This window comes from Littorina saxatilis, linkage group LG15 (assembly GCF_037325665.1).
Source record: "Littorina saxatilis isolate snail1 linkage group LG15, US_GU_Lsax_2.0, whole genome shotgun sequence".
In the NCBI taxonomy this organism is placed as follows: domain Eukaryota; kingdom Metazoa; phylum Mollusca; class Gastropoda; order Littorinimorpha; family Littorinidae; genus Littorina; species Littorina saxatilis.
This window is the reverse complement of record NC_090259.1, coordinates 26,191,944-26,214,041: the sequence shown is the minus strand read 5'-3', so window position 1 is coordinate 26,214,041 and position 22,098 is coordinate 26,191,944. Positions and strand designations below refer to the sequence as shown.

General features: G+C 46.3%; 1 protein-coding gene across 2 annotated transcripts in view; it reads left to right on the top strand.

Moving 5' to 3' along the window:
* Positions 1–22,098, top strand: part of LOC138948937 (hemicentin-1-like) — a 169,177-nt gene that overhangs the window by 82,673 nt on the left and 64,406 nt on the right. For both annotated transcript variants that reach the window (XM_070320602.1, XM_070320603.1), the window contains exons 25-33: positions 1,946–2,171; positions 4,025–4,083; positions 4,402–4,686; positions 9,387–9,490; positions 10,189–10,369; positions 18,711–18,995; positions 19,967–20,070; positions 20,782–20,956; positions 21,663–21,787. In XM_070320602.1, coding sequence (XP_070176703.1) covers positions 1,946–2,171; positions 4,025–4,083; positions 4,402–4,686; positions 9,387–9,490; positions 10,189–10,369; positions 18,711–18,995; positions 19,967–20,070; positions 20,782–20,956; positions 21,663–21,787 — 1,544 coding nt within the window. The remainder of the gene's footprint in view (positions 1–1,945; positions 2,172–4,024; positions 4,084–4,401; positions 4,687–9,386; positions 9,491–10,188; positions 10,370–18,710; positions 18,996–19,966; positions 20,071–20,781; positions 20,957–21,662; positions 21,788–22,098) is intronic.

Here is a 22,098-nt window from a genome sequence, read left to right as displayed (position 1 = left end):
TCCAGAGGTGTTCCACCAGTGTCAGTGTTGGTCTTGAAAAAGTGGGTTCCACTATTGATGTAACGGTCTCGCACTCGGACAAGGCGGTGTGGTAATCCGACTTCGCTTTTTATTCACCATAAAGAATCGCATGAAAAAACCCTGAAACACATGTAAATAAAATAATGAAAACATGGTGTTCCAGTACAATAAAGTTCTAAGATTGTAAATCAATAAAATAGTTTACCTCATTTGATTCACATTAACATTAAAACAATTTACGGCTCTCACAAGTATACATATACATCAAATATTCCATTTAGTTCAGCAACATTGCTTCACTGAGAAATCATACAAAATGGCATACACGTAAATATTATATGTATACAATGCAACCAATTTACAACATCAACATGTGAATCTGACATGCTGAGAATAATTTAACATGAACTCCATTCTTAAATAAAGAATGTCACACTGCAATAATAAATATCGCATACCTCAAAAATACTGCAGTCGTAGTTATGAGGGTTTTTCACTCCTCAGTCTGGCCTACAAGTATTACATCAATTATTACTATGTGCACATCATATATGTAGACAATGAAAATAAATATCAAACTCAGGTATTACACAAGCCAACTCTTTGTTTCCAATAACCCGGGAACGTAGAAGAAGAAGAAGATTCCAATAATAAAAATACATCATGTGCCTTCTTTCAGTAACAATTTAGAATGACATTTCCCTAGACACATTATTCAAATAGAAAGTAACTTATGAACAACATGAACGCCATCAAAAATAAAGAAGCTGGCTCCAAACTAGTTTATGTTCACATTCCTTCTTTCCAACTGAATTCCAAAGCATTCAAACTGAACTAACTAAACTGGCATACACTTATAATAAAACAATTTCATTCAACAGTCCTGTCATTCAATTCATTTAAGTCAATCTATAATCTAAAGTAAAGCATTCATACTAGCACGATCTAACTTACCAAAACAGCAAAAGGAGCCTTGTACAGACAGGTTGACTTCAGGTGGTAACAGCTAACAATGCAATGACACTGACAGGTGACAGCATACCAAAAATGCAGTGAGCTTAGTTCACACTAAAAAAAGTATTCTTCCAAGCCAACATTGGCTACAAAACTGCCAATGAGAGTACAGTTTTCATAAGCCAATGAAAACTTGCCATACAAACAATAGGCACTTCAATGAAGCATATTTTAACAAATAATAAGCAGGCAACTGATTCCTGCACAGGCACATGAAAAGATTATTCTTTTAAAGGACACAAACAAATGAAGTTATAAGTCAAAATATACTGCCTTGCCACATAGATACAGCAGTATACCTGCAATGTGTGGACCCTCCCATGAGAGGACACCTCCCTTAATAGGACACCTTCTCTTGTCCCTGTTTATATTATCTCTACCAAAGTATACCTGTCATGAAAGGCCACCTGCAATGTAGGGACACTTTTGGCTGGTCCCAAGGGTGTCCTTTCATCACCACTGTACTTTCTCCTCTGCAGTTCCGCTGAAGGGGGTCCTTAATTGAGCCCGAAGTCCACTTCCAAAACTTAACGGAAACTCAGTGCTAAAGCTTCATGCGGCCATTTCGCGAAGTATACTTCGTGTAGTCAACTTCGCCCAGTTAAGAACAGGCTTTCAGGCTTTACTTGATAACGAATGCTTGTTTTGGTTTCTTTGCATGTACAGTGGAACCCCCCTTTTAAGACCCCCCCCAATTTAAGACTTCCTCCCTTTTAAGACCCTGTTTTTTTTCTGACTTTCTGTTCATAACCTCAGTAAAATTACCCCCATTTTAAGACTTCCTCCTTTTTAAGACCTGATTTTCTCTGATTTTTGGAGGTCTTAAAAGGGGGGTTCCACTGTCTTCTTCTTGCATTCACACACCTTCCTATGGGCCTTAATTGAACAACTTATCCATCCATCCATGCAGTTCCTCCTCGGATCACCAGAGAGGGGCTAGAGCAGAACCCGGAGGTGATAGAGGACCAGACGGCGCTCATCAACTGTCCCGTGACAGGCAACCCGCAGCCAGAGATCCAGTGGTACCGGAACAACGTCCCCCTGGACACCACCAACAACCGCCGCTACGAGATCGTCGGTGACGGCCGGCAGCTGCGAGTTCACAATGTGCAGGTCAAGGACAGAGGGCTGTACAGGTATGTCATCCTGCCGGAAGTGCACGTGGCTTATTCCACTAACACTTGGGATGCGCAGCTTTTCTTGCTGCTAGCTTTCTGCTGGGAGGTAGTGACAAGCTCAACTTTTCTTGACGCTAGCTTTCTGCTGGGAGGTAGCGACAAGCTCAACTTTTCTTGCTGCTAGCTTTCTGCTGGGAGGTAGCGACAAGCGCAGCTTTTCTTGCTGCTAGCTTTCTGCTGGGAGGTAGTGACAAGCTCAACTTTTCTTGACGCTAGCTTTCTGCTGGGAGGTAGTGACAAGCTCAACTTTTCTTGCTGCTAGCTTTCTGCTGGGAGGTAGTGACAAGCTCAACTTTTCTTGCTGCTAGCTTTCTGCTGGGAGGTAGTGACAAGCTCAACTTTTCTTGCTGCTAGCTTTCTGCTGGGAGGTAGTGACAAGCTCAACTTTTCTTGCTGCTAGCTTTCTGCTGGGAGGTAGCGACAAGCTCAACTTTTCTTGCTGCTAGCTTTCTGCTGGGAGGTAGCGACAAGCTCAACTTTTCTTGACGCTAGCTTTCTGCTGGGAGGTTGCGACAAGCTCAACTTTTCTTGCTGCTAGCTTTCTGCTGGGAGGTAGTGACAAGCTCAACTTTTCTTGACGCTAGCTTTCTGCTGGGAGGTAGCGACAAGCTCAACTTTTCTTGACGCTAGCTTTCTGCTGGGAGGTAGTGACAAGCTCAACTTTTCTTGCTGCTAGCTTTCTGCTGGGAGGTAGTGACAAGCTCAACTTTTTTTGCTTTAGGAAGATGGTCAGTTAGGATTCTAAAGAACAAATATTTAAGTGTTATAGAGATATGGGTTTTGAAAGAGGTTCTTTTTTTATATTTAGTCAAGTTTTGACTAAATATTTTAACATCGAGGGGGAATCGAAACGAGGGTCGTGGTGTATGTGCGTGTGTCTGTGTGTCTGTGTGTCTGTGTGTCTGTGTGTGTGTGTGTGTGTAGAGCGATTCAGACTAAACTACTGGACCGATCTTTATGAAATTTGACATGAGAGTTCCTGGGTATGAAATCCCCGAACGTTTTTTTCATTTTTTTGATAAATGTCTTTGATGACGTCATATCCGGCTTTTCGTGAAAGTTGAGGCGGCACTGTCACGCCCTCATTTTTCAACCAAATTGGTTGAAATTTTGGTCAAGTACTCTTCGACGAAGCCCGGGGTTCGGTATTGCATTTCAGCTTGGTGGCTTAAAAATTAATTAATGACTTTGGTCATTAAAAATCTGAAAATTGTAAAAAAAAATAAAAATTTATAAAACGATCCAAATTTACGTTTATCTTATTCTCCATCATTTGCTGATTCCAAAAACATATAAATATGTTATATTCGGATTAAAAACAAGCTCTGAAAATTAAATATATAAAAATTATTATCAAAATTTTTTTTTCGAAATCAATTTAAAAACACTTTCATCTTATTCCTTGTCGGTTCCTGATTCCAAAAATATATAGATATGATATGTTTGGATTAAAAACACGCTCAGAAAGTTAAAACGAAGAGAGGTACAGAAAAGCGTGCTATCCCTCTCAGCGCAACGAATACCCCGCTCTTCTTGTCAATTCCACGGGCACTGCCTTTGCCACGGGCGGTGGAGTGACGATGCTACGAGTATACGGTCTTGCTGCGTTGCGTTGCGTTCAGTTTCATTCTGTGAGTTCGACAGCTACTTGACTAAATATTGTATTTTCGCCTTACGCGACTTGTTTAATGTTTGTTTTTGCGTTTGAGTTGTTGAATGTTGAGAACAAGTATTGACTACAAGAGTATTTTAGCCAAAAAGCAGTGAACAGACAAGCAAACATGCAAAAGCAACGTCTTTTTTCGTTGTAGATGTGCTGCAAGAAACCGTGCTGGAGATGACTCTGTCGACTTTGAACTTGATGTCTTTGGTGAGACTTTCTTTTTCTTCTCTATTTAGTTTGTGTGTGTGTGTGTGTGTGTGTGTGTGTGTGTGTGTGTGTGTGTGTGTGTGTGTGTGTGTGTGTGTGTGTGTGTGTGTCTTTCTTTTACACACACTGACAGACACACACACACACACACACACACACACACACAGACATAGTGAGTTAGTGTGGCCTGTTTCTGCTTTTAATAGAACTCGATACGTTTCAGGATTGAAAAGTATTAGACCACACTAAAGTGGTTACGAAAATCCCACATAATTGTCCACGTAAACTTTTATATACCCTTTCGGATCTGTTCTACAGTGCCTCCAACCATCGACACACAGGGCGTGACCTACGACAACAAGGTCATCATAAACGGCACGGTGACCATCAAGTGTCCGGCGAGAGGTGTCCCCCCTCCCATCATCATCTGGTACAAGGAGGGCCAGGAGCTGAACGTCCTTCAGGACCGTAACCTTGACATTGGCGAGGGCGGCACGGAGCTTGTGATCCACAGGGCCGACCTGGCGGACAGCGGCCAGTATTCCTGTGTGGCCACCAACCCTGCCGGCGAGGATGCCGACACCTATCAACTCACTGTGGAAGGTGAGGGGAAGGAACTGAACTGAAGCTCGGGTTCATACACTGCACTATTGGGCAAAAACGGTAATACAAATATAAACAAGTCGCGTAAGGCAAAAATACAACATTTAGTCAAGCTCAGTCAAACTCACAGAAGGAAACTGAACGCACTGAATTTTCGTGGCAAAGGCAGTGAAATTGACAATCCAGAAAAGCGCGGTAGCGGTAGCGTTGAGGAGGATAGCACGCTTTTCTATATCTCTATTCTTTTTAACTTTCTGAACAAACATATCATATCTATATGTTTTTGGAATCAGGAACGGACATGGAATAAGATGAAATTGTTTTTAAATCGATTTCGGAAATTTAGTTGTAATCATAATTTGTATATTTTTAATTTTCAGAGCTTGTTTATAATCCGAATATGACATATTTATATGTTTTTGGAATTAGAAAATAATGAAGAATAAGATAAACGTAATTTTGGATCATTTTATAAAAAATTAATTTTAATTACAATTTTCTGATTTTTAATGACCAAAGTCATTAATTAATTTTTAAGCCTCCAAGCTGAAATGCAATACCAAAGTCCGGCCTGTTGAAGAATGCTTGGCCAAAATTTCAATCAATTTGATTGAAAAATGAGGGTGTGACAGTGCCGCCTCAACTTTTACAAAATGCCGGATATGACGTAATCAAAGACATTTATCGAAAAAATGAAAAAAACGAACGTCCGGGGATATCATACCCAGGAACTCTCATGAAAAATGTCATAAAGATCGGTCCAGTAGTTTACTCTGAATCGCTCTACACACACACACACACACACACACACACACAGACACACACACACACACACACACACGCACACACACACACACACACACATACACCACGACCCTCGTCTCGATTCCCCCTCTATGTTAAAACATTTAGTCAAAACTTGACTAAATGTAAAAAGACTCGTACAAAAAAACACCCACAAGTGTACATAGGAGTTCCAGCCAATGAACGCAGAAGAAGAAAACAATACACTACACTACAATACAATACACTACACTACAATACAATACACTACAATATACAATGCATTACAATACAATACAATACAACTTTATTGTCTGATTGTGGATATAAACGAAATATTGTATTTTGTTTTATCAGACACAAAATTACACAGTAAATGTGGTTCCAATACATGAAATAAAATCACAGCTTGGCAATCACATCACATTCGGACATGAAAAAAAGCATTCATGGTATGCTAGTTATATGATAAAGGAAAGAAGGACAAAAAGGTTTGGAATGTTTCATTTTTGACAAAACAAAATGTTTTGTCTTGTCCAAATTAAACGTTCCAATAAGTATCCTTTCTCGTCTATCTGTTTTTGGATTTTAGTTATATGATGAGCCTGCAGTGTTCAATTTTTTCTTGCAGCTCTAAACACTTTCTACCCCACCTATGTTGACCAAGTTTTTTTTAGCGGAGACCAGCTGTGCTGCAGCAGGTCACTTAGAATTGTCGTAACTTTGTATAAACTGTGTATCAACACACTAGAATGCAGGCGTTAGATCGACGTTACAGGAAGCGACTGAAGGTAACAGTCTGAGCGGATATATCCGTACCTGGTCAGCTAGAGCGATATGAGTTGTTACGGATATATCCGTACCTGGGAGACAATGAGTTAAACAACTTAACATTTAAATGTGTTGAAATGTCATTTCAGTGCAAAGGATTTTGTGTGCTGTAGGAAGATGTGCTGATAAAGATAATGAAGATCAAAATGAGACAGAAGAAATCCAGAGAGCTGACCGTGGACAGTGTTCAATCTTCAGATATCTGCGGACACTACCAGTCTTGTAGTGCTGCTTCCACTGACTGTGGACCGTGTTCAATCTTCAGATAGCTGCGGACACTACCAGTCTTGTAGTGCTGCTTCCACTGACTGTGGACAGTGTTCAATCTTCAGATAGCTGCGGACACTACCAGTCTTGTAGTGCTGCTTCCACTGACTGTGGACAGTGTTCAATCTTCAGATAGCTGCGGACACTACCAGTCTTGCAGTGCTGCTTCCACTGACTGTGGACAGTGTTCAATCTTCAGATAGCTGCGGACACTACCAGTCTTGCAGTGCTGCTTCCACTGACTGTGGACAGTGTTCAGTCTTCAGATAGCTGCGGACACTACATGTCTTGCAGTGCTGCTTCCACTGACTGTGGACAGTGTTCAATCTTCAGATAGCTGCGGACACTACCAGTCTTGTAGTGTTGCTTCCACTGACTGTGGACAGTGTTCAATCTTCAGATAGCTGCGGACACTACCAGTCTTGCAGTGCTGCTTCCACTGACTGTGGACAGTGTTCAGTCTTCAGATAGCTGCGGACACTACCAGTCTTGTAGTGCTGCTTCCACTGACTGTGGACAGTGTTCAGTCTTCAGATAGCTGCGGACACTACCAGTCTTGCAGTGTTGCTTCCACTGACTGTGGACAGTGTTCAGTCTTCAGATAGCTGCGGACACTACATGTCTTGCAGTGTTGCTTCCACTGACTGTGGACAGTGTTCAGTCTTCAGATAGCTGCGGACACTACCAGTCTTGTAGTGTTGCTTCCACTGACTGTGGACAGTGTTCAATCTTCAGATAGCTGCGGACACTACCAGTCTTTCAGTGCTGCTTCCACTGACTGTGGACAGTGTTCAATCTTCAGATAGCTGCGGACACTACCAGTCTTGCAGTGTTGCTTCCACTGACTGTGGACAGTGTTCAGTCTTCAGATAGCTGCGGACACTACCAGTCTTGTAGTGCTGCTTCCACTGACTGTGGACAGTGTTCAATCTTCAGATAGCTGCGGACACTACCAGTCTTTCAGTGCTGCTTCCACTGACTGTGGACAGTGTTCAATCTTCAGATAGCTGCGGACACTACCAGTCTTGTAGTGCTGCTTCCACTGACTGTGGACAGTGTTCAGTCTTCAGATAGCTGTGGACACTACCAGTCTTGCAGTGCTGCTTCCACTGACTGTGGACAGTGTTCAATCTTCAGATAGCTGCGGACACTACCAGTCTTGCAGTGCTGCTTCCACTGACTGTGGACAGTGTTCAATCTTCAGATAGCTGTGGACACTACATGTCTTGCAGTGTTGCTTCCACTGACTGTGGACAGTGTTCAGTCTTCAGGTAGCTGCGGACACTACCAGTCTTGCAGTGTTGCATCCACTGACTGTTGACAGTGTTCAATCTTCAGATAGCTGCGGACACTACCAGTCTTGCAGTGTTGCTTCCACTGACTGTGGACAGTGTTCAATCTTCAGATAGCTGTGGACACTACCAGTCTTGCAGTGCTGCTTCCACTGACTGTGGACAGTGTTCAGTCTTCAGATAGCTGCGGACACTACCAGTCTTGTAGTGTTGCTTCCACTGACTGTGGACAGTGTTCAATCTTCAGATAGCTGCGGACACTACCAGTCTTGTAGTGCTGCTTCCACTGACTGTGGACAGTGTTCAGTCTTCAGATAGCTGCGGACACTACCAGTCTTGTAGTGTTGCTTCCACTGACTGTGGACAGTGTTCAGTCTTCAGATAGCTGCGGACACTACCAGTCTTGCAGTGCTGCTTCCACTGACTGTGGACAGTGTTCAATCTTCAGGTAGCTGCGGACACTACCAGTCTTGTAGTGTTGCTTCCACTGACTGTGGACAGTGTTCAGTCTTCAGATAGCTGCGGACACTACCAGTCTTGTAGTGCTGCTTCCACTGACTGTGGACAGTGTTCAATCTTCAGATAGCTGCGGACACTACCAGTCTTGCAGTGCTGCTTCCACTGACTGTGGACAGTGTTCAATCTTCAGATAGCTGTGGACACTACCAGTCTTGCAGTGCTGCTTCCACTGACTGTGGACAGTGTTCAATCTTCAGATAGCTGCGGACACTACCAGTCTTGTAGTGCTGCTTCCACTGACTGTGGACAGTGTTCAATCTTCAGATAGCTGCGGACACTACCAGTCTTGTAGTGCTGCTTCCACTGACTGTGGACAGTGTTCAATCTTCAGATAGCTGCGGACACTACCAGTCTTGTAGTGCTGCTTCCACTGACTGTGGACAGTGTTCAATCTTCAGGTAGCTGTGGACACTACCAGTCTTGTAGTGCTGCTTCCACTGACTGTGGACAGTGTTCAATCTTCAGATAGCTGTGGACACTACCAGTCTTGCAGTGTTGCTTCCACTGACTGTGGACAGTGTTCAATCTTCAGATAGCTGTGGACACTACCAGTCTTGTAGTGTTGCTTCCACTGACTGTGGACAGTGTTCAATCTTCAGGTAGCTGTGGACACTACCAGTCTTGCAGTGTTGCTTCCACTGACTGTGGACAGTGTTTAATCTTCAGATAGCTGCGGACACTACCAGTCTTGTAGTGCTGCTTCCACTGACTGTGGACAGTGTTCAATCTTCAGGTAGCTGTGGACACTACCAGTCTTGTAGTGCTGCTTCCACTGACTGTGGACAGTGTTCAGTCTTCAGATAGCTGCGGACACTACCAGTCTTGTAGTGCTGCTTCCACTGACTGTGGACAGTGTTCAGTCTTCAGATAGCTGCGGACACTACCAGTCTTGTAGTGCTGCTTCCACTGACTGTGGACAGTGTTCAATCTTCAGGTAGCTGTGGACACTACCAGTCTTGCAGTGTTGCTTCCACTGACTCAGTGAAAACATACATCTTTCTTTTTCAGTGCCCCCCACCATCCCACGAGATGGCTTGGACCTAAAACCACGAGTTCTGGAGAATTCCACTGTCTTCATTGACTGTCCGGCTATTGGTGTACCCGATCCTCAGGTATGTTACACGAATCTACAGGGGTATCTGCAATTTAGGGTCCCTCCGATGAGAGAACACCTCCCATGAAACTATTGAAAGAACATCTTCTGTTGTCCCTTTATCTATTACCTTGACCAAAATGTACCTGTCATGACAGGACACCTGCAACGTAGGGACACTTTTGGCAGATCCCAAGGGAATCCTTTCGCTGGTACCACTACATGTACAGAACTATGTGGAGCATTTATGGGAAGACCAAGTTGTGAAGAAAATAACAGCATCTTGTTGGACTGAAGGTCTTTTGGTTATGAGCCTTTCACGATGTTGGACAGTGAATGGAACATTCCCAAGCTGAATCAAATCAAAATTATAGATTGAACAGTGAAGGTTAAAAAAAGTAACAGATTTTTTGTTGTTTTCATGTGACTACATGTGTGTGGTTGGATAGGTCAGAGAGAGATAGAAAGAGTGTGTGTGTGTGTGTGTGAGTGTTTTTTTGTTTTTGTTTATGTGTGTGTGTGTGTGTGTGTATGTGTGTGTGTCTATCTATGTGCGTGTGTGTGTGTTTGTTTATGTGTGTGCGTGTGTGCGCACACTCAAACGTACGTTCACATGACTGTTTCTTCCACTGAAACCAGGTGTCCTTGTCTCAACCTCAGTTACCTTTTACTGTGTGTATTAACTACAGCAGGACTGTGTTGCTTGTGGTGTGACAGATGCTATGGTTCCACAACAACCAACCACTGGACACAGACTCAGACCCTCGTGTCCAGCTGTCCAGCGGTGGGCGACGCCTGCAGATATCCAGTGCAGAGGTGGAGGACACGGGACTGTATCGCTGTATCGCCACCAACGAGGCTGGAGAAGCTGAAGAGACATTTGACCTCCAAGTCTGGGGTAGGCATGAATAGATGGATGGGTGGATAGATGGAGAGAGAGAGAGAGAGAGAGAGAGAGAGAGAGAGAGAGAGAGAGAGAGAGAGAGAGAGAGAGAGAGAGACACACACACACACACACACACACAGATACACACACACACACACACACACACACACACACACACACACATGAATTATGAAGTTTTTTTTCATTTTTGATATATTCTTGTAGACTACAATATTTACACCTTGAGCTTCATAAGAAATGTTTGTATTATTTGGGACCAATGACTTTTGGGTATATTCTTTATAAACTACAATATTTACTGCTTGAGCTTCAGAAGAAATGTTTGTAATATATGGCGCCAATGTCTTTTGGGTATATTCTTTATAAACTACAATATGTACTCCTTGAGCTTCAGAAGAAATGTTTGTATTATTTGGGACCAATGACTTTTGGGTATATTCTTTATAAACTACAATATGTACTCCTTGAGCTTCATAAGAAATGTTTGTATTATTTGGGACCAATGACTTTTGGGTATCTATATATATATACGACTAGTGTCTGTGTATCTGTCTGTGTATCTGTCTGTGTATCTGTCTGTGCGCGATGCACGGCCAAAGTTCTCGATGGATCTGCTTCAAATTTGGTGGGCATATTCAGGTAGACCCGGGACACGACACAACCTGGTCGATATTTCAACACGTGCTCTCAGCGCGCAGCGCGGAACCGATTCAATCACATATTCTTACCTCAACTCACATATAGCAATTAACTCTAGTTCAGTGCTGGTAACGCTGTACGCGTTCCCCTTGGTAACAAGGGAGACCACCCTAAAAAAGAGTGATCCATCCCATAATATCAGACCGATGTCCGGTCCAACATCCGTATGCGTGCGCATACGCCGCCATTTGTATCATTCTCTCTCAGCGGTTCAACTGGGAAGGACGCTCCTGATGTACGCTCCTGCTGTCTTCAGCATTTTGTCATAGTCTTTGGCTTTGGCATCTCCCCTTGGTCGTCGCCTAGCTGTTCACCTTTACCTACTTGTGTGGTGAGATCTTTCCGTTTGTTATAACTTTAGCGACGTTTTTCGTCGCTCGTTTTGTACTTGTGAAATTTTTCTGAAATTGTTTTTCTTTGAAATTTTTCGTGAGTTCTTTCGCTATGGCGGAGGCTGCGCTTGTTGATAGCGTGAATAGGAAGCCTAGTTCGAGGCAGGTGCCTGACGATTCGCCTCCTAAACGTAGCTCGAGGAGAGAGAAGGGCGCAGGGAAATCCGCGTCTGTTTCTTCTGATTCAACTTCTGTTAAATCTCCCGTGTTAGCAGACGTCAGTTTAACTTCCGGTCAGGCTTGTTTACGTTCTGGCAAGAGTGGCGGTTCGCGCAAAAGAACTTCTTCTTCTGCTTCTGCTTCTGCTTCAACTTCAGATGGCTGCCCTGGGTTAGCGCCAGCTGAAGTTGCGTCTTTATTGTTGACTTTGAGCGCTCAAGTTTCGACACTTGCGTCGGAATTATCTTCCACTAGGGAGGAATTACGTGCGCTTCCGTCGGGTGTTTCTGATGTTCTCTCTTTAGCACAGTTACGGCAGTCTCCTGCAGTTCCGGCTTCGACTTCCGTTCAGCCTTCGGCGACTGTGACTCGGGCGGATGTCCATGCTTCGCAGGATGGGAGTACCAAGTTGGTGTCTCTTCTGAATGTGACACCAGTACAAGGTATGTCTACACCGCTTGCCGGTGTGCGAGCTCAGGGGGCTCTCTCTGGCGATGGATGTCGTGAGAGTTCTTATGAGCAGCGAAAGGACGAGCGCCTCCGTACGTCTCTTTATGAGAATATCGGGGACCGTTTTAGTCCTCTTCCGCCCAGGGGGCAGGAAGTGGTCGGTTCTGCCGACGATAAACGGTCTGATGTTCTGCCTCCTGGCTCCGAGCTTGATCTCGAGTCGGAGTGTAGGGCGGAAGACGGGGATGCCTCAGTGGTAGAGGATTCCCAACTGAATTTGCCCGCGAAGCTGTCAGCCGCAGTGGCGCTGGCGGCGGAAACGGCGTTCAGGTACTTTCCGGAAGGGGTGGTGAAGGACAAGGCTCAGCTTCACCCACCTCGCTCTGCTTTTGACGATTTCCGGAGTGCACAGGAGCAACGGCCTCGCTTCCGCTTCCGGGAATCGTCAACTATTGCCTATGAGATGGCTAACGTCTTGTGTGGTAAACGCAAACCGGCGGTGCCGTTGTTGGTTCAGCACGGCGAGGCCCCGGAAGACGTCGTCTCTTGGCTGGCTCAGCCTGGGGCTCGGGCTGCTTCCGGTGTTCCGAAGTTCAAGCTTACCCCTTATCCTTTGGATCTGATGGACTCTTTTGCTCTGCCGTCAGGGGCACTTCCGGTGACGCCGGAACTTGCTGCTTTGAGAGAAGACGGGTACAGTAGGGATAGAGTTGTCCCATGTACTGACGGTTCTCTCGCGGCTGTGGAGGAAGTTGGAAGGTCTTTGCTGGAACTCACGTCAGTGTCGGAGTCTCTGCAAAGGTCTTTGTCCAGATCGATTGCCACATCTCTTGATCCTTTTGAATTTCGGTTCGATGCGTCGCCGACAGATGTTTCCACACTGCTGGCTACTCTGGGCAAGGTGACTAGAGAACAGGTTGCTTTGTCTGCCCGGCTGTATACTCACGCAGTTCTGTCAAGGAGGTCAGCCTTCTTGTCGGGGTCCAGATTTCGGGACACCGCGACTGTGGAGCGGCTGAAGGTCTCCCCTTTTGCTGAGGGGTCTCTCCTAGGGCAGGCGTCTTTCGATGCACTCCAGAAAGAGACGCAGGACGCGCGGGATGTAGCGATCGCGCGTTTGGCTTCACAGGGCTTCCAGAAGCCTCAGGGCAAGTCTCAGACTCAGGCGTTTTCTTCCGCTAAGCCTCAGACGTCTTCGTCAGGTGGTGGGAAGGCCCAGAAGCAGTCATCCTCCTCCAGGGGTAGGGGGCGTGGAGCTCCATACCCTAAGAGGGGTCAGTCTTTCGGGGGTTCCAGGGGGTCGGGGCGTAAGCCTCACCCCCAATGAAACTTCCCCGAACAACACATCCCGGTGGCCCCCGCGCTAGTTGTAGCGGGCGGCCCGTCCAGGGCCCTTTCTTCCTGGCTGCAACTGGTGGCCAGCAAGTGGGTCACGGGGATAGTGTGTTCGGGGTTCCGGCTTCTCTGGTCAGGGCAGAAGGCTCCCCTGGTCAAGATAATCCCGCCCTGCAGGGCGCCAAAGGATTTGGTGGCACGGAACGCAGTCCAGGAGGAGGTCTCGGCTCTGCTGCTCAAGGGAGCTATAGAGGAGGTCTTGGACGCGCGGTCCCCGGGGTTTTACGGCAGACTTTTCGTAGTGCCAAAAGCCTCGGGGGCGTGGAGGCCGGTGTTAGATCTTTCTCCTTTGAACAAGTTTCTGAGAGTAATCAAGTTTACCATGGAAACTCCAACCTCGGTTCGGGAGGCCTTACGGCCGGGAGATTGGGCAACGTCGATCGATCTTACAGACGCTTACTTTCACGTCCTCATACATGTCGCGGACAGGAAGTGGCTTCGCTTCCCTTGGGGCGGCAAAGCTTACCAGTTCAGGGCTCTGCCGTTCGGCCTGTCTTTAGCTCCGTGGATTTTCACGATTGTGGTCAGGCAGCTTTGCGCTCTTGTGAGACAGGAAGGCATCCGTCTCAGAGCATACCTGGACGATTGGTTAATCCTTCACCAGAACAGGGGGCTTTGCGAGGCTCATACGCACAGGGTGCTGAGTCGGGCGGCACAGCTGGGTTTCTCTGTCAACCTGACAAAATCCGAGTTGGAACCATCCCAGACGTTTACTTACCTGGGCATGGAATTCGACACACTTCGGTGGTCTGTCCGTCCGTCTCAAAGACGGATCGACAAACTTCAGGGTCTGATTCGGTCTCTCTACGGAGAGAATCACGCCAGTGCAAGGGTTCTGACTTCGGTTCTGGGTCAGATGGAATCCATGGCTTCCCTCATTCCGTTGGGCAGGGTTCACAAGAGGCCTTTTCAGGCCTCCCTGCAGTCAAGGTGGGATCAGACATCCCAGGACTGGAGTGTTCCGATCGCACTGGGAACTTGGTTTCAGCAGACCACAGGCATTTGGCTTCTTCCGGATTTGTTCCGGGGTGTTCCCATTGTTCGTCCACCGCCGGAGAGAGAGCTGTTTACGGACGCATCTCTGACGGGGTGGGGTGCTCATCTGGACGAGCACATGGTTTCGGGAGTTTGGGATTGCTCTCAGGCCTCCCTACATATCAATGTACTGGAGTTGGAGGCCGTTTCCCTGGCGCTTCTAGCGTTCAAGCCTTTCCTGGAGGGCAGTCATGTACGTCTTCACACCGACAACATGTCTGTGGCGTCGTATGTGAACAAGCAGGGGGGGACTCGGTCTCACAGTCTTTCCGACATTGCATGTCGCATTCTCAAGTGGTGTCACGCCCAGCACATTCTGTTGTCAGCAGTGTACTTGAAGGGCAGTCTGAACGTCCTTGCAGACACTTTGAGCAGAGGGGACAGGATTGTTCATTCAGAGTGGACTCTCACACACCAGTCTTTGCAGCGGCTTTGGTCGCAGATCGACAAGCCCAAGATAGATCTCTTTGCGACGAGGTTTTCGGCGAGACTGCCTCTCTTTGTGTCCCCCTTCCCGGATCCTCTGGCCTGGAAGGTGAATGCTCTGGAAGTGGATTGGTCAGATCTTCCGGCGTATGCCTTCCCTCCGTTCTGCCTCTTAGGCAAAGTCCTCAGGAAAGTGGACTTGGAGAAACCAGCGCTGGTTCTGGTCGCTCCTCTGTGGCCAAGCCAGCACTGGTTTCCCGACCTACTGCGTCTAGCAGTTCGGCCCCCAATCCCTCTCGCCCTGAAAAGAGGAGATCTCGTGCAGCCTCGGTCAGGCGTTCAGCACGAGAACCCACAGATCCTGGCCCTTCACGCGTGGATTCTGTCCGAAGCGCTTTGCGTAGGGCAGGGGCCTCTTCCCCTACTCTGAGATTCGTTGGACATGCGCATAGAAAATCGACTTCTTCGGTTTACTCATCGCACTGGACCTCTTGGTCTAGGTGGTGCGCGCTTAACGGGGTTAAACCTCTTTCTCCTAGGTCTATTCATGTAGCCAACCATCTGTCTTGGTTGGCTGATCAGGGGGCTTCTCCCTCTTCTATTAGGGTTCGGAGGTCGGCGATCTCTTCGACCCTCGCGCAATTAGGCCACAAAATTTCGCTCGGAGGGGTTATCGCTAGTGTTATTAAGGGGGCTGCCCTTTTAGCAGCTCGTTCAAAATCGCTTCTCCCTGCATGGGATTTGTTCCTGGTCTTACGTTTCTTAGCCTCGGATGAGTTCGAGCCTCTTTTGTCAGCCACTTTGGCCGATTTGACGCGTAAGACTGTGTTTTTAACGCTTCTCTCTACTTCTAGGAGAGGTAGTGAGGTGCATTCTTTGTCGGGTTTAGACAAGGATATTGCGTTCGAGAAGGATGGTTCCATTTCTCTCAAATTTGTTCCCGGCTTTCTCGCGAAAAACCAGAAACCTGGCCAGCTTTCTCCAATCTTCCACCCTTGAGCAAGATTTTGGCTCCTGGAGATCCCGATATTGCAAATTGTCCTGTGAGAGCTCTCCGATGTTACCTGTCTCGAACTCGGCCTGTTAGGTCAGAAAGTCAAAAGCTTCTTTTCATATCTTTAAACACGGCTAGGTGTAAGGATATAGCGAAGGTGACTCTGGCCAAATGGATCTCCACTCTGATCAAACGAGCATATGCCTGGTGGCTAGTGCAGTCGGGTGATGCTAGGGCAGTGTTGCCTCTCACCGCGGCTAGAACCCATGAGGCGAGAGCCTGGGCATCCTCAGTGGCAGTTCTTCGGTCCGGCAAGCTAGCCGAGGTACTGGAAGCTGCGTATTGGCGCTCTGAGGACGTTTTCGTCAACTTTTACCTCAGAGACGTCGCTTCTGTCAGACAGGATGGAAGCTCCGCGCTGCCTGCCATGGTAGCGGCGGGACAGGTCCTGCGTGCCTAGTTTTGGTAAGTACCCACCACCTATAGTAGCAATCTGCTATATGTGAGTTGGGTAATAATATGTAATTTAATCCAAAATTTTAATAATAAATTTTCATTTAATTAATATACTTACCCAACTCACATCGTTTAAACCCTCCCGCCTCCCCGCTGTGGTGGTATTGGGTTCTAAAAAAGTAGTGAGTTGGGCTTCGTTCGAATGATACAAATGGCGGCGTATGCGCACGCATACGGATGTTGGACCGGACATCGGTCTGATATTATGGGATGGATCACTCTTTTTTAGGGTGGTCTCCCTTGTTACCAAGGGGAACGCGTACAGCGTTACCAGCACTGAACTAGAGTTAATTGCTATATGTGAGTTGGGTAAGTATATTAATTAAATGAAAATTTATTATTAAAATTTTGGATTTTGGTTCCACCTCAGCTATTTTGGTTCCACCTCAGCTACCCGGGCCCCCATACCGACACACCATAGCCGCTACACCACATCACAACGCCAAAGTTCTCGGTGGATCTTTTTCAAATTTGGACACCGTATTCAGCTACACCCCGGACACAATATCATCGATGAGATATTTCAACACGTGCTCTCAGCGCGCAGCGCTGAACTCATTTTCGTTTTTGTGTTCATTTCACCATTATAAGTAACTCTTCCTTATCTTCTCCAGTGTTTGGCGTTTATCTCCCTTCCTTCGTATGGCTTTCCCGTTCAGTTGTAAACTACACTGCGCTGTCCACTGCGCTGAGCGTCTTCGGATATTCCCGGCGTTCTGTTACTGGTACTATTTTTAGAAGGTCAACGCAGTGTACAGAACGTAAATTGGACCCGTAAATTATCCTCACTGTAAAAGTGCAAAGGTCGAATCAATTTATAGCCACGCGAAAAATACACTGTCATCTATCTCTCTATAGATACGGCTTCTCTGTGTTTTTGTGTGTGTGTGTGTGAGTGTGTGTGTCTCTTATGTAAGCAACACCTGTGCATTGTTCAGTTCTGTTTGTGATGTGGTCTGGCGGCTTTTGTGTAATTTTATGTACTGGCCTTCCTTTGAGAAGCCATAACTTGCTCAGTCCTGTTTGAGTGGAGTTCGCCTCCAAAGGTGATTAACACGGTTACATTCGTCGACAAGGATGGGACTCGATATGGTCAGGAATGGCATTATGGCCACTAAATCATTTTCGTGCTGTTCCCATTCCACGAATCTGGGAGGGACCTAAGCTTGGCGGGTCCATTGTTCGGACCCGGCGAAGCCGGCGTACGGCTCTAAGTACTTCTTCCCGGCGAAGCCGGCTACCCGGCGAAGCGGGTATTCATTCTAGTATTCTTTATAAACTACAATATTTACTCCTTGAGCTTCAGAAGAAATGTTTGTAATATATGGCGCCAATGTCTTCTTTAGCAAGGCAGTGGAAGATATCAAGTAACAAAGCTAAGGCAGCACTCGAAACAAAAGAAAAAAGTGATGGAGAGTTATAAATCAATCTCCTAGCATCCTAGATATTGGTAAGTACCTACTTTCACCCAGCAGAATAAGGTGCTTCAGAGTTGAAAAGATACTGCAAGGAAACAACTCTTTCTCTCCTTCCTCTTCTTCAAACTTCTTTGGGGGACCCGGCAGGTAGCTCAATTGGTAGAGCACTGGGCGGGGATGTAGCTCAGTCGGTAGCGCGCTGGATTTGTATCCAGTTGGCCGCTGTCAGCGTGAGTTTGTCCCCACGTTCGGCGAGAGATTTATTTCTCAGAGTCAACTTTGTGTGCAGACTCTCCTCGGTGTCCGAACACCCCCGTGTGTACACGCAAACACAAGACCAAGTGCGCACGAAAAAGATCCTGTAATCCATGTCAGAGTTCGGTGGGTTATAGAAACACGAAAATACCCAGCATGCTTCCTCCGAAAACGGCGTATGGCTGCCTAAATGGCGGGGTAAAAAACGGTCATACACGTAAAATTCCACTCGTGCAAAAAAACACGAGTGTACGTGGGAGTTTCAGCCCACGAACGCAGAAGAAGAAGGAGAAGAAGGTAGAGCACTGTGTCTTGTTATCCTGGGGTCTCGGGATCGAGTCCAGGCTGGAACAGACACAGGTCAACTTAAGTTGCAGAGATTGTATCCAGGTCCCACCCCCGTGTCATTCTGCTATTAGTGCGGGTGGTTGATTATACCTAAACACGCACACACCTGGGTAGTGTGACTCTCATTGCTGCTGGCTTTCCACTGGGAGGAAGCGACCCGAATTTCCCAGCAATGAAAATAATGAAGTAAACAAAATGAAAAAATGAAAATTCATTGGCTATTCTACCTCCTCGTATTGTTTCAGTCCCACCCGTCATCAGTGACGAACTACTTGACCCTGAGCCGCGCATCATCAAAGGTCAGACAGCGACCTTGGACTGTCCGGTGTACGGCATTCCCTTCCCCAACATCACCTGGCTGCGGGACGGCCTTGACCTTCGCCGGAGCACTGACCGCAGGTTCCGGGTCCTGGAGGGCGGCCTTCAGCTGCACATCCTGAGCGCCATTGAGGAGGATTCTGGGAGATACTCTTGTGTGGCGGAAAACCCTGCTGGCGTTGATAAAGCGTATTTCAACTTCAAAGTTTTGGGTAGGTTATCTTCTTCTTGTCGTTCACTGTTGCGATTTGCGTGGATCTGTGGTTGGTTAAGGTGCGCCTGTTGGCCCAGATCCTCCGACTTCAGCCCTTAGGTTTCTTTCAGGGTTACCTATCCCTTAGTTCCTGGCTCAAAAACCTAACCCTGGGAACACATCGGGGATTTCTTACCGGGGGTCTCACCCCGGGGCTAGAGCTTTTAATGCGGCTCTTACTCGCATGGCGCAACCGTCATCGGACACGTAGGGCATTTATAGGGTAGTCAGTGCCATCTGCCAACCCACCCCGTCCTGGTAGAGACACCGCTAGTTGGTCCGGGACTGCTTATTCTATATTCGCAGCTGGCCCCCATATCTGGGGGCCGTTCCCCTATCCGCAACCTGGGGACCCGCCGGGTTGAGGATAGTCGCCCCCCTACTGAATTGGAAGTAGTCTGTTCCCGGGTAGGTTACAGTGGAACCCCCCTTTTAAGACCTCCAAAAATCTGACAGACTCAGGTCTTCAAACGGAGGGAGTCTTAAAATGGGGGTTCATTTACCAAGGTTATGAATAGAAAGTCTAAGAAAAAGAGGTCTTAACAGGGAGGAAGTCTTAAAGTGGGGGGCCTAAAAGGGGGGTTCCACTGTACTTGCTTCAATGAAGAAAACTTTGACGTTAGTCTTTGTGGATGAGTTGAGAGAAGTATTTTGATGGTGGGTGGGTGGGTGGTGATAAATAATGGTATTTGGGAAAGAACTTGAAGCGTCAGGTGAGTTGTTTATGCTGTGGAAGATGTTACGGAATTAATAAAGAAGAAATTGTGATAAATATTTAATAAAGGGTAGTTAAGAATAGACGCCATTTGGGAATACTCTGGAAAAACACGAAGGCTGCAAATATACTTCAGCAGTAATGAGTATTCACTGTTTTGTGCATTTTATTAAGTTTTGATTAGAAGAAGTTTTTGTGCTGATGGTGTGTTGCAGTTCCACCAACCATTGATGAATCGAACGTGGTGTACAACCCTAAAACCATTGTGGACAGATGGGTGGTGTTGGAGTGCCCTGTTTCTGGCGTTCCTCTTCCAGAGGTGAGTTCAAGCCGTTTTCAGGGTAATTGACCAGATTTGAGGAGACTATTCAGTTAGTCATGAAGTTCTGATTGAAGCCAGATATCAGTCTGGTCGCCCTCAAATGATTTTGTAAGAGCACACATCTCATGTACAGTAGAACCCCACTGTTAACGACCACAATTTAAGACTTTCAACTTTTGATACCTTGTTTTTCCCCCAGATTTTGTGTTGATATTCTCTGTAATTTTACCCCCATTGTAAGACTTTCTTCCTTTTAAGACATAATTTTGTCCGATTTTTGGCATTCTTTGTACTATAGTTGAGTTCCATTATTATACCTGATGCTGTTGAGCAGCAGGTTAACACTTAAAACTATTGATAAACAGTAAAACAGATAAACAGTAGAAATTCTTCTTCTTCTTCTTTGTTCATGGGCTTTCCTCCGAAAGCGGCGTATGGCTGCCTAAATGGCTGGGTATAAACGGTCATAGACGTAAAAATCCACTCGTGCAGAAGCACAAGTGAACGTGGGAATTTCAGCCCATGAACGCAGAAGAAGAAGTTCATGGGCTGAAACTTCCACGTTCACGCATTTTTTGTTTGCATGAGTGGATTTGTACGTTTATGACTGTTTTTACGCCGCCATTCAGGCAGCCATACGTCGATTCCGGGTGAGAACGGTAGAAATAATTAGAACGGTACTTTGAACTCTTAAACAAATTTCCCCAGGTTGAATGGCTTCTGAACGGCGATCCCCTGGTGGAAACGGAACGCATGAAACTGATCAACAACAACAGACAGCTACAGATCGACCGGGCCAGGACGTCGGACACCGCTCTCTACACTTGTATTGCCACCAACGAGGCGGGACAGCTGGAGCGTAATTTTGATCTGGAGGTGCAAGGTTAGTCATCAAGACCACATAGGAGTATAAACACACACACACACACACACACACAACACACAGATCCACTCACACACACACACACACACACACACACACACACCACACACACACCACACACAACACACACACACAACACACACACACACACACACATCCACACACACACACACACACACACACACACACACACACACACACACAACACACACACAACACACACACAACACACACACAAACACCAAACACTCCTTCTCTTTCCTGTCTCTGTTGTGAGTAGAAAACTCGTGGTTGTGGACCATCTTCTGGGCATACGGTGCCAAGCACGAGAATTTAGCGCTGCATGGAATGGCAAGAACATGCTTTTTTCAGAACTGAAAGCATTGCAAAATGTTTGCTAAATATTGCATTTTTCAGTTGCCCCCACGCATTTTAGCCATACTAATTGTTCTTGTTTGGCATCAACCCACGCAAATCACTCAAGTCACAGTCAGCGCTACCCTTGCACAAATTGGACAATGGCATTTTATGAAATTTCATCAGTTGGACTGAAATTATTACCAAATTACACAGAAATTCTTATGTCTGAATGGCCTTTTAAAATAAATTGTTGGTAAGTGTGTGTGCATTTGTGTTGCAGTGCCACCCACTATCAATGGCCTTTTAAAATAAATTGTTGGTAAGTGTGTGTGGATTTGTGTTGCAGTGCCGCCCACTATCGACAGGTCCCAGGTCAAAGACTGGCTGACAGTGGTACAGAACTCCACCATTGGTATTGACTGTCCGGTCACTGGCGTGCCTCAACCCTCTATTATCTGGTTCAAAGATGAGGTGTGTGTGTTTGTCTCTCGGTCTCTCTACCTGTCTCTGTTTTCCCTCTCTCTCTTTCCCTCTCTCTTTTTCTCCCTCCCTCTTTTTCTGTGTGTGTGTGTGTGTGTGTGTGTGTGTTTGTTCATCTGCTTTAAAGATGATCTGTACGTGTGGAAGAAATGTATGTAATTGTGTGCATTGCCATGTTTGTGTGTACCATTTGTATCGACTTCCTTGTGACTATTGTGCCTTATAGCCCTCAAAGATCTGAGGTGTGTTTTGTAGAGCAGACATTTTGTGTGAGAACAGACAAAACTATTTATTTTTCTAAG